This window comes from Oreochromis aureus, linkage group 5 (assembly GCF_013358895.1).
Source record: "Oreochromis aureus strain Israel breed Guangdong linkage group 5, ZZ_aureus, whole genome shotgun sequence".
Taxonomy (NCBI): Eukaryota; Metazoa; Chordata; class Actinopteri; order Cichliformes; family Cichlidae; genus Oreochromis; species Oreochromis aureus.
In genome coordinates this window covers 4,186,979-4,198,765 of record NC_052946.1, presented here as the reverse complement: position 1 = coordinate 4,198,765, position 11,787 = coordinate 4,186,979, and the positions used below count along the sequence as shown (strand labels likewise).

Genomic DNA, 11,787 nt, shown 5'->3' with positions numbered 1-11,787 from the left:
TTACCATGTGCTGCTACATGTGTCCCGAGGTTGGAGTTGGATACAAATAATGTGGAATGAAAAAGACGCAGGAGGTCTTTTCATTTGAGAAGGAAAGGAAATGAAAGCGGCGTGTAACCAAGGTCCTGTGGAAAGATGTAAATGTGCTGCAGCTACGGAAATATGGATTTACAAAACATGTGGCAATAACAAGAAAAATGGTCATTAGAAAATGTAGCAAGAAATTTCAACTCCCATTTGTAATTCAGAAGGAGATAACTGATTTTTATGCATTTTAAAAATATTTATTAAATTGAACTGGAGTTAATGGTTAAGCTTGTGCGGTCCCACCTGAGGACCCCAGTTCCATGTTTGCTTCACGGTACCCAGACAGAGTCATGATTGTGGTTATAGCAGAATTACATAACCAGCTTAGTAAGAGTAGACAATCTAATTTCATCTTTAGTTATGGTTAGCTGTAGCTGTTTCACAAAGCAGCTACTCAGATATGCAGTTGTAATGTATTTTTGTTTACCGTTAGCGTCACCACGGTTCCCTCAGCGGGAAAAAACAAGATCAGGATTTTTCCTTTGGCATTCTGGATTACTGGAGATCATAAAGTGTAGGATACTTTAATAATACATAAATACAGACATGCTAAGATTTGGCATCATTTACTGTTTTGCACTGGAGCTGACCAGAATTTGCCTGTGACAAAGGCCGGAGCTTCTACCCAACTGAAATTATTTTAATATCTATGAAAATCACAGCCAGTATGTCAGCTGTGTTTGAACAAGCCCTACAAGCAGACGCACATTCTATTTATTTATTTATTTATTTAATCAGTGGCCATTACTATTGCACACACGAGGTGGTATTGCACCTGGAGCTTAAGTCAGTTGTTACAGCTGAGGGGAAACCATCTTTGAATAATTTATAAAGACAAGAAAATATTTTCCCTTTCTGTCAACATCACACAAATTCAGTATCAAAAAAAGGCACCTGCAGTTCACTTTGGTTGTTTTTCATAGAAATAATCCACTTCTGCATTATATAATGACATCTCACTCATATCTCAAGCACTGAGTGTGTGGTGATATTTTAATGAGTACGATTCTTTAATGTGGCACCGACTGAGACAAAAAAACCAAATGAACCAAACTGTCATGTCTTACTGAGACGGCTGCTGATAGACGCTGTGACCACTTAGTGCATAAAACAGTCTTTCTGCGGAGGCCTTGATCACGCTCACATTAATGATACTTTCATTTGGGTGGGCTCTTGCTTCACTTGTGACAGTCATTTCCTTGATGGGCAACAAAAATTAGTGATGACGTGTTGTTTTCCAGTTCCAAGATTTTAGGCCTGCCAAAGGTTAAGGAAACACGCCGCCATAAAAGTGAGCCTCTGTGTTTGTCTTGAAACTGGGCAGCATTTGCTTGCACGTCTCGAGCTGTCGGACATTCGTCTGCTGCCGAGGCAATGCTGTGTTTTGTTTGACAACGGTTTTTAAGTTTCAGCTTCCTCTCAGTGCTCGACTGCAGGAGAAGACTTTTACAATGTGAGCCTTGTATACACTTGTTAGAGCAGAAGGATGCCAGCGAGCCTCACCTGCTGAATCAAACATGTACCGTGATAATCACTGATGGTAAGTAATGAAGTATATCTGCTCAGGCTGCTCTGACATACTTGTACTTTGTTTGACAACTTTAGTTTTTTTCAGTTCTTCTGGGATAAATTGTATGAATCCATGACATGTTAGAGGCACCGTTTTATTTATTTTCCAGTTTCAGGATCCTTTTCAATTAAAGCTTGTAACAATATTTGACATAAGAAAAAGATAATCTGAAGGATTGATTAAATCTGTGGTTTCGAAACAATACAAAAAATCTTTAGGTCTTTTTGGGTTGGTTCATATAAAGAAGCGCTTACCCATCCATTCTCTTCCACTTATCTGATTTAAGGTCTAGATAGATAGATAGATAGATAGTATTATATGAAAAGTTTTGTAAAAAAAATACATCAATACATATAATAAAAATAATAACAGTAGTGCCCGTTTATTGTTTGTTGGTGACACATGCATGGACATGGGGAGGGTCTAACTGTGAAAAAGGATACAAAATGAGCACTAAAAATTAATTTCACTAATATGTACAATTGTACATATTAGTGAAATATGTACAATTCATAAAAAACTGTCATAAAAAAACAAGAAAACATAAATATTTTAAAAATCCTTTAAAACCTTTTTTAAACTAAATATTTATGTGGCGAATAACAAAATGCATTCATGTTTTTACACCCAGATCTAAGCTGGCACACTGGAAATGAATCCAGCGTTCAACCCCTATACATAACTGTAATTTGCAGTCTTAACATATGAAAAACTATTAATATGTGTTACTGTTTTTCAGCTACAAACTGTAAACTTGGAAATGCATGGATGCTATGCTACAATAGACACTGGCTGCTGGGGAACTTCCCATGATGCATTGAGCACCTCTACTCACGTCTTTGTTCATCACTGCTGCATCCCGTTAACTTTTGTGTGTGTTGTGTCCTCGCCTCCCTGTGCTACAGGCAGATTGCTGCCTGCTTCTGTTGGGGTCTCTTCCTGTTAAAAGGGAGTTCTTCTTCCACACCGTCACCATCAAGTGCTTGCTGATTTCGTTGGGGTTGTCTCCCTAACATGAGCCTTGAAGTGATTCTTGCTATGAAGTGATGCTTTATGAATACAAGTGAATTAAATTGCAATAACATTAAAAATAAAAATCAATGTCTTAACATAGAACAGGCGCTTAATTTTGATACTTTGCTATTTGCTGATATTAGTCTTGGACTTATTTCGAGTTAATAGCCACGGGGGGTTGTAGTTCTTTCACCGTCAAGGTTAACTTGACTGAAAGATTGTTTTTTAGGAAGCAACCTAGAAAACACAGGAAAACGGTGTATCTTTGTGTGTTTGGGTGTCAGCAGAAGCCAGACATCTCTCTACACCTCTAAGCTTCCCGCCAGCAGAGGAGTTCCTGCTGGCTGACAGAGCGGTTAATCCACGCAGAAGGGCGCAGCTCCAAACAACTGCTGAAAATTGCAAGCGTTGAGTATCCCACTTCTCATCACAAAAACAGACTCTGTAAGCTTTCCCAATGTGTTGGTAGAAGAATGACTGCACGTTATTGCTAATGACAGGCCTGAACTGGGAAGAAAGGGATGAATAAAAGGCAAGAGGAAAAGTGTGGTCGCGGTGGTGTTTGAGGGGTGATCCTGCACCATTGCACGCCCAAACAAAAACAAAACTTAACCTGACATTCCTGCGTAATTTACACATCTCTTACATCTGGCACATTTGTCTTGACCAACTGGGACTTCCGTACAGGACCGAGGAGGTGTTCAAAGCAGTGGAGGGCAGCACATTCACATCTGTGATCGCTAAGGCGCCGTGGCACGGCCATGAGAGCAGTTACACTGTAACACTCTGCAGGCATTGTTTTTAATACCCTGACATTTAAATTGTGATCCCACTTGCCCTCTGGAGGGGACAGATTTTGGCAAAGAAACAAGGGAGGAGAGGTGTTCAGGGAGCCGAAATTAAACAAGGGAACAAAGATTTTTGAGCATGAACAAAGATGGTCTGGGTGCATTTGAAAAATCTGTTTTTCCTAATTCTACATTTCCTACAAGTGAATTGTTTCCTTTTGTATCAGCTACCCATAACAATTACTAAATAATAATTCAATACTGACTTGGTCCACTCAGTTTTGTGCAAATAATCACTGCAGGTCATTTGAAAAACCTAATGGTAAAGTCAACTTGTTGCCCTGTCGTGTGTGTAGCTGTGGCCTGTAATCAGCGGGCTGATGATACAACAGCAGTTTCTTCTCCTCCCGTGTGCGGAAAAGATCCTGAGAGTACAAACTGTGCATGAGATGCTTTCATTTGTCAGAGCACTTTGGCATTTTTGTGTTAACAATTAGCTAACAATAACAACTCACTTTGATGCTAACCAGGGTGGAAACGGGGTCACGACCTTTAACAGCCGCCTTGCTTCGCTGTACCCACAGATCTCCTTCTCTCTCTCTCACACACACACACACACACTCACACACACACACACACACACAAATCTAATGGACAAATTCAATAAAACACCAGTGTGGGGAAAAGCAGATTCCCATGAAGATCACTGCAGGTTTAATTTTGATTAAATCAATTGTGTCCAGATGTGCTATTAGTCCAAGCTTAAAACGGCAGGAAAGAAGCGACACAACGTACGAAGGCCCAACTTTCCTATTACTGCAATCAGTGTGTAATTACGCGAATGAAGAGTCCATTGACTTATTTTTGTTGGAGATGCTTGTTTTAAATGTGCTGATTAATTTTCTTATGATGTCTTCATTCATGTTTAAGTCACTCCGTCTCTTTGAGATCAGCTTTCTTTCCTTCTCGGTGAGAAAAATTTGGTTAATATGAAGTTTGGTGCAGAATTTTTATGGTAAGAATCCAAAGATCAGCTCTGGTGCTGTCAGCAAATATTTTCAACACATTGTTAAAAAATAAGAAAATGTAAAAACTGTGTACAGCATGCAAAAACTAAACTCCACTGTCAGCAAAATGTGAAATGAAAAATGACAAATGTTTACCTTGAATGGTGAAGCCTTCAGATGACACAGAGGCACATCCTGTATTTGTCGTCTGCCAATTGTCACTGCTGTGTTTTTATTTGAATCCTCCATTTTTCCATGGTAATCTATTCAGTAATTTTACTCCACTACATGTACTTGACTGTTTTAGTCACTTTTCTCTTTAACATTGCAAATTTATTCTTAAAACAAAACCAGGCCAAAGTTCACAGCGATCACATCAACTAACAGCCAATATTTTTACAGTATTTTTACTGACCTTTACTCAGTTTAAGAATTCTACTTACTTTTAAGTTGTAGTTTAACAATAAACTTTTTAAGATTTTACATTAAAATAAAGTAACAGAATAACTGATAGCATTTCCAGTCATTTTATCATTTTACTGCCCTACACATGAATAATCATTGTTGTTTCAGGGCTTCACTACAACTTAACTAGTAGTGTTTTTTCACATCTGTGGGGGAAATATCATATGTAGGAGATGGTTGCCTTCAGGTTCTCTTCCAGAAGGCAAAGCCACAGTTTTATTTTCTTTAGTTACAACACAAACTATAACTAAGTATTTTTTTAATCAAGCAGAAAACTGAAAATAAAACAAACAAATAAACAAAAAAAATTAGATTTAAATCTCAAAACAATGAATCATAAAAGTCTATAGTTACTTTTACTTTCAGATGGGGCACAGACATCAGTAAGTTCACCTTTAAATCCCCACATCCTCAAGAAACAAACATCATAGTGCTGTACATGTGCTCTCCAGATTTTCATATGTGTATATATATATATACATATATATCTAAAGATTTTCAGATTTCTTTAATTCTATAATAGTATTATTGCATCAATAATCCTATCATTCTGAATTATCTAGACCTTTTGCTAATTGTGTATATATATATTCTATAATTGGAAAATACAAAAATATATTTTTAAAAAATTACATAATTACACTCATTATCACATCTGCCTTACTGGCACAATATGAATAGTGGATGTTTTTTTTTTTTTAATTACTCTGAAGAGTAATTAACGTAACCATTTTTACTAACATCCTCTCTGCTGGTAAAAATCTGCACCTATTTCTTGTATTTCTGCATGTGCTGGACTTGAACGCTTCCTCTCCATAGACACATTTTTTGACTCCATCTAGTGGCACAGACTCGCCGTTGCTCCACTCTTGACATCGGCCGTCTGACTGCAGATTTAAGAACAACGTCAAACCTCGCGAGGCAGTAAAAGTTGGAGCACGTTCTGCGTCTTCACTTCTTGCGCACTGTAAATTTCAGCCACACCTGCTGTGAAAAAAGTCGGACTGCTTGGGAGCGCTTTTTAAGTTAATACAGTTTTAATGGTGTTGACTTTGGCCTGGTTTTAATTAATGACTTGGCTAGAGCTGTGGGAGGAGTCCAGGAGCCGTTAAAAAAAGTCATCGGTGATGTGCGTAGTGCTGGATTTGACTTTTAAGCAGAACAAAAGCAAAAGGAAACCATGTTTAGTGTTCACCGCACAAACTGTCACAACGCAGGTGGGACAGGAACACATTACAAAGTTGGTTTTCCACAGTAACTGTATTGCAAAAGTAAACAAGGCGGACAATCATATCATTCAACAACAATATGTTTGTTCCTCGGAGTTGAATTTGCCATTTCTCCATGTCTTAGAAAAGTGAGCTATGATCTCCAACAGAATCGTCTAGATACAGAAAAATATATTTCAGGTCAAAAAGGATTGTAAATACTTGGTAGTACTGTGAAGAACAGTAAGGGAAGACAGCTACAACAGGTATCATTCACTGTCCTGGCACAGTGGATGCATTTAATAGGTCGGACATACAAAAATAAACCACAACAAAGCAACACACGTATTGTACAAAATAAAAACCTGAAAGACTGTTTGATCAGAGCGTTTCGGAGACGAAAGCAGAGCGCACTGACACCATGTCTAAAATGTCCTGACCAAAATAACGTAAAAAAAAAAAAACACAACCCAAGGTGTGATGGAGGCGTGGACGCAGCTGCTTCGAACTATAATATTAACAATAGTAATGATAATCATGTCACATTGGAAATGGCTGGAGACCGGATGTAGATAAAAAAGTTTGCCAACGTAGGTTCTAGTGTGTCAAATGTTCGTGGTGCCCCCCAAATACACAAACGCCTAAAAAAGAAAGCAACAAAAAGTAAAGGGTAAATTCACAACTTGATGAAATATTCAAAAACAAAAGAAAACAAAAACTCTTTAGAATTGTACAAGTATAAAAAAGCTACAAACATTAATAAATTACATCACTGACACATAAACACTTCACAAGGTGCTAGTAAAATAACTCCAAAACCCTTCAGGATACTAGAACTCGAACAAGAGGCTGGTCATAGAAACTTTAAGTGTTGCTTTTTTTTATCCTTTTATGTAATTTTCCCTCAAAGCTTCGTCTCTCGTTCAGACAGAGTCACAATACAATTAGCTTTGTGTATGTAAGGCCATATGACAATAAAATGTATCGTGTCTTCGATTGTTTTCCAGGCAACACCTTTACGTCTAATGACAACATAATACTACTAATAATAAAAGTGAATCTCTGTTATTAAAAAAAATACAAATAAAAATTAGGACTATAGTGTATATCCATATATATACTTTTATTCATTTATTCTTATTAGCAAAACCAGTAAAAATGCTGAATGAAGCCTTAAGGGGAAAGGATACAAAAAGTAGTAATTTAAAAGGCTATGTACAAGCTACATTCTATATACTGTGATGTGTGAAGCTATAAAAATGCAGAGATGCGCCTATGTTGTCGGTGCTGCCTGGGAAAGCAAAAGAAGAGAGAAAGTATCCCCATGTAACTGCAGACGTGACGTGGATGAGGCTTATCATCAGCGGCAGGTCCCGTGTAGTGTCAGTAATCCTATGGCCGATCCTCCTCCGTCTGACTGCGTTCGCTTTGACAAACATCTGGACGGCCCGTGATTGGCTTTTTGTGCTTTATAGTCGCTCCGCATTTGCGATCCACAGCTCGGCACAAACGAACAAAGGTCCCCGCCGACAGAGACGCACGCACGCGAATCGATTCTGATCAAAAACGAGGACGTTGGGAAAGGAGGAGGTGAATTTTCCCAGTTCAATCAAGCGTGGCAATGATAAGCCACATCCATTTAGTAGGAAATAACCCCCACCCTCAAAAACAAACCAACCAACAAACAAACCAAAAAAACACCCTGCCCAAGCGCGCATGCAACTGAATACATGCAAGGGATACTTTCACAAATCTTGGAATGACTGCAATGTAATTCTACTTCATGTTTTAGCAACCCCTGATAAACTCACAGCTGTAGTAAAATGAGACATGTTCTCTTAAAAAATATTTATAGTAGGTTCTGTACACTTTTAATATCTGAAAGTTATAAAGTATAAGTAGAGGCAAAAACCTATTTGACTGATGTTCTTCTTAGAAATTCAAAAATGCATGATTTTCTTCTTCTCCCATCTCGTTTCAGTCTTTTATCTCTTTTCCACGTCGTTGGCTTTAATCGGTGAACGGGGGGGTGAGGTTGGGATGGGACCCAGCTCGTGAATTCCCAGTCCTACGACAGTCCGCTGCATGCTACAGAAGGAGCTTTCCATTTCGATGGATTTTTAAAATCTTTCCAAGTCTCTGTTTGGCTGTTGCCATGCCTTTCTTTAGCCGCTTAGCTGCAGGAAAGACAAGAAAAGAGAAGAGGTAAGATGGCGAGCCAGCTTACAACTTTTTGTTTTTTTTCCAAAAATGTAACAAAAGCAACCCATCCTGACATGTTCGCACCAATATTTGCTAGCTTAGTGGCGTTTATGCTGGAACATTAACATGTTCATTGGCCTAATAGCAAAAACATGTTTAACATACCCAACGCTGGTCAAGAGCCCCACAGGGCAACTTTTTTTTTTCCAATTCAATTCTGTTTTATTTACACAGCACCAAATCACAACAACAGTCGCCTCAAGGCGCTTTATATTGTAAGGTAGACCCTACAATAATACATACAGAGAAAACCCAACAATCATATGACCCCCTATGAGCAAGCACTTCGGCGACAGTGGGAAGGAAAAACTCCCTTTCAGCGGGAAGATTGTGATTTTTCATCAACAGTGTCTGAACATGTTGTAGCAGACTTTTGCTTGTGTCTAACAGACAGTGGAAAGACTCACCGCATACTTTGTTAGGAATGTCTGGTCCAGCTATGAAAGACAAATATCTAAATTACACAGTCACATGTCACCACATGACCTTTTGAAGTTCAGTCCAAATAGAAAGGGGAAAGAAAGGTGATTTAAGTGCCTCTGAATGGACTGGTCTGAGAAACTGCTGACCTACTGGGATTTTCCCTCACAAGCATATAACCATCACTAGGGTTCACACAGAATGGCTCAAAACAGAGAAACTATCCAGTTAGTGGCAGTTCTCCGGGTGAAAATGCAATTCAGTTCAATCTTATTTAAATAGCGCCAGATCACAACCACAATCGCTTCCAGGCACTTTATATTTGACGGTAAAGACCCTACAATTATACTGATAATAATGCCTTGTTAAGGGCAGAGGTCAAAATGGCCAGACTGCTCTGAGCTGACAGGACAGCAGCAGCAACTCAAATAACCACTCACTACAGGCAAGGTAAGCAGAAGAGCATCTCTGAACACACACCATGTCAAACCTTGAAACAGATGGTTACAGCAGCAAAAGACCACATGTGGGTTAGTAATGGAGTCAATCACTAATGTCAAGTTTGTATTATATGAAACATTATAACCATTAAACATACAGGAGTGGCTGTAGCTCAGGGGGTAAAGCAGGTCGTCATTGACTTTACCTCTGACTGCTGCAGTCTACATACCAACTATCCTTGACAAGATACTGACCCCAAGCTGTTCTCTGATGCTTGTTAGACACAAAGCGTAGCACAAAGTGCCTGCATGAATGAGACGAGTTTTACTGAGTGCTCAGGTAGAGGAGAAAAGTGCTATATAAGCATTTGCATTTGTAATATTACTACTTTGCTAGTAACATTAGGCAGCATGCAAACTAAGATCATGCAGCTAGCTGCTGTGTGTTTTTTTCAGTGTCTGTCTAATGAAGCCAAACTTGGCTGAATGGGATTTTGGCCACGAGGGGATAACTACAATAAACAACAAGCGGGATTTGCAGCAGAGGGACTGTTTGTGTTTTGGCATCTTTCTTCTGGCTAATTTTAGTTCATGCCAGTGCGCCTGCTATTTCTGACAAAATGGGCACTTTTAAAAGTTAATGCCAAATATAGCATGTTGTGTTGTGGCCAGCAGAGGGGAACAAGACAGATCATTTAAAATTCTGTTAAATAACATATCTAAATGTCATTTCTATTCTGGCGGGAAGAACCACATGCAAATGTAAATTAAAAAGCAATGCATTAACTAGAAGCAACCTAAAACGATCCCTAGAAAACATTTAAGTGAGACGCATTTCCTGGAGGAGGGAGTCACTCCCATTAAGTATCCATCATTTGCAGTTCACAACAGTTCACACAACTGTCTCTCATTACAATAGCGTTGCACTTTGCATGCTCAAAGAGCAGCAGCCGCCAAACCAAACTGTTATTTGCTAATTATTATTGATTACTAGTCCGGATGAAGCTTTAGAAATTCTAAAAAAAAAAATCCTGGAAAGAACTTTCATTTGGCAAGATGGAAAACATTCATTTCCTTGAAAAACTGCTCAATTTAAAAGCCATTAGATATTCATTCATTACTGCTCCATTACTGAAAAGCTGCTACAAGAATCTCTGTGTAAAGAAGGCGAGTGATTCAAATTTATTCACGGGAAGTGAAATCTTAATCCCACAGATTACTAAAGCTTTAAAGACTTTACACGCAGCATTTGAAATTTTCTAATGAACAAATAGCCGTGCCTGTGCTTAAAGGGGACCTATTATGCTTTTCCTTTTTTCCTCTCTCGGAAACACACTGTTGCATTGGCGTTAAATCGCTCATAATATACACTGCAATGGTTTAAAGGGAAATATATTTACAAGTCATCTCTGTGAGGCACAAAGTTCTGTCTTGTTTCTGCATGACCAGCAACCAGTGACAGTTGCTCTGAGGATGATGGGACCATCCGTTGTGTACTTTCTTCTGCACACTCCACACTCTGTACACATGCTCACCTTTGGCGTCTGCTGAGCCCACACGGTCACCCTTCGCCATGCCGCTGCTGTTGGTGCTTGTGGAGTTGGTGCTGTTGGGAGAGGACATGGACGGCCGTCTCTGGCTGAGGAAGACCCCCGGTGCCATGGGCTGCGGCCCTCCCGGTGACTTGACCGTTCCAGTGTTGAACTCGTGGTCTGTCAGGCTGCCGTCCTGGGAGTCCAGATTGTGCTCCGGCGAGCTACTGTCCTGAGAGATTTTCGGGGGCTCCTCTATTACTAGCGCCTTCTTTTTGGTGCTTTTCTTCTTCTTCTTGGTTTTTTGTTGTTCCTCCTTTTGACACATCATTTTTTGTTTGAGCAAAATGATCAGAAATATCTACTGTTGTGTAAGAATACAGTTTAAGTAAATTACCTGATGGGAAAGCTTTGCTGCAGCCGCAGCCAGGCCCGTTTCTATGGACGCCACTCGGGCTCCATCTCTGGCTGGCCGCTCGTGTCGGGGAACTGATGGTCCTACGCGGGCTGCCAGGACATCCATATTGGGGTTTAGAACATATTTCTTTCATAAAACTCTGAAGCCAAGATGCTTCTTAAACAATGCCAGTGTTCACCTGTGGGGCTGTACGGAGTGTCGTCGCTGCTTTTCCGTTTCTTTGATCTCGATTTGAACACAGGATTATCCTCTTCGGACTCCAGCGAGGGGTAAACTAAAATCGAAACGGGGAACAGATTACTCACATGTTAGCTCATTGCTGAGAAGATGCAAAGAAAAGCTGCAATTACTTCAGTTTTCTGTAAAACGGAGGAGGTGGCAGCATGCGGTGCAGCTGCAAAGCAGCTGTTGACTGTCGGTTCACAGTGCAGCCATTCCAATCTAGACCTTTTAATATCTGATAATTGGATGATCAAGATAAAAAATGACCTGTTTATAAAAGCAGAGCAGAGTGCCAGTCTGTGGGAGAAGCTTCGGGATTTCAGAGCGAGAATGTTCGTGCTAAGAACAACTAAT

General features: G+C 39.6%; 1 protein-coding gene across 2 annotated transcripts in view; it reads right to left on the bottom strand.

Moving 5' to 3' along the window:
• Positions 1–6,172: 6,172 nt before the first annotated feature.
• phf2 (PHD finger protein 2) overlaps positions 6,173–11,787 on the bottom strand; it is a 38,844-nt gene continuing 33,229 nt past the window's right edge. For both annotated transcript variants that reach the window (XM_031731523.2, XM_031731514.2), the window contains exons 19-22: positions 11,390–11,485; positions 11,191–11,300; positions 10,797–11,109; positions 6,173–8,316 (exon numbers count right to left, since the gene is read on the bottom strand). In XM_031731523.2, coding sequence (XP_031587383.1) covers positions 8,228–8,316; positions 10,797–11,109; positions 11,191–11,300; positions 11,390–11,485 — 608 coding nt within the window. In that variant the 3' untranslated portion in view covers positions 6,173–8,227. The remainder of the gene's footprint in view (positions 8,317–10,796; positions 11,110–11,190; positions 11,301–11,389; positions 11,486–11,787) is intronic.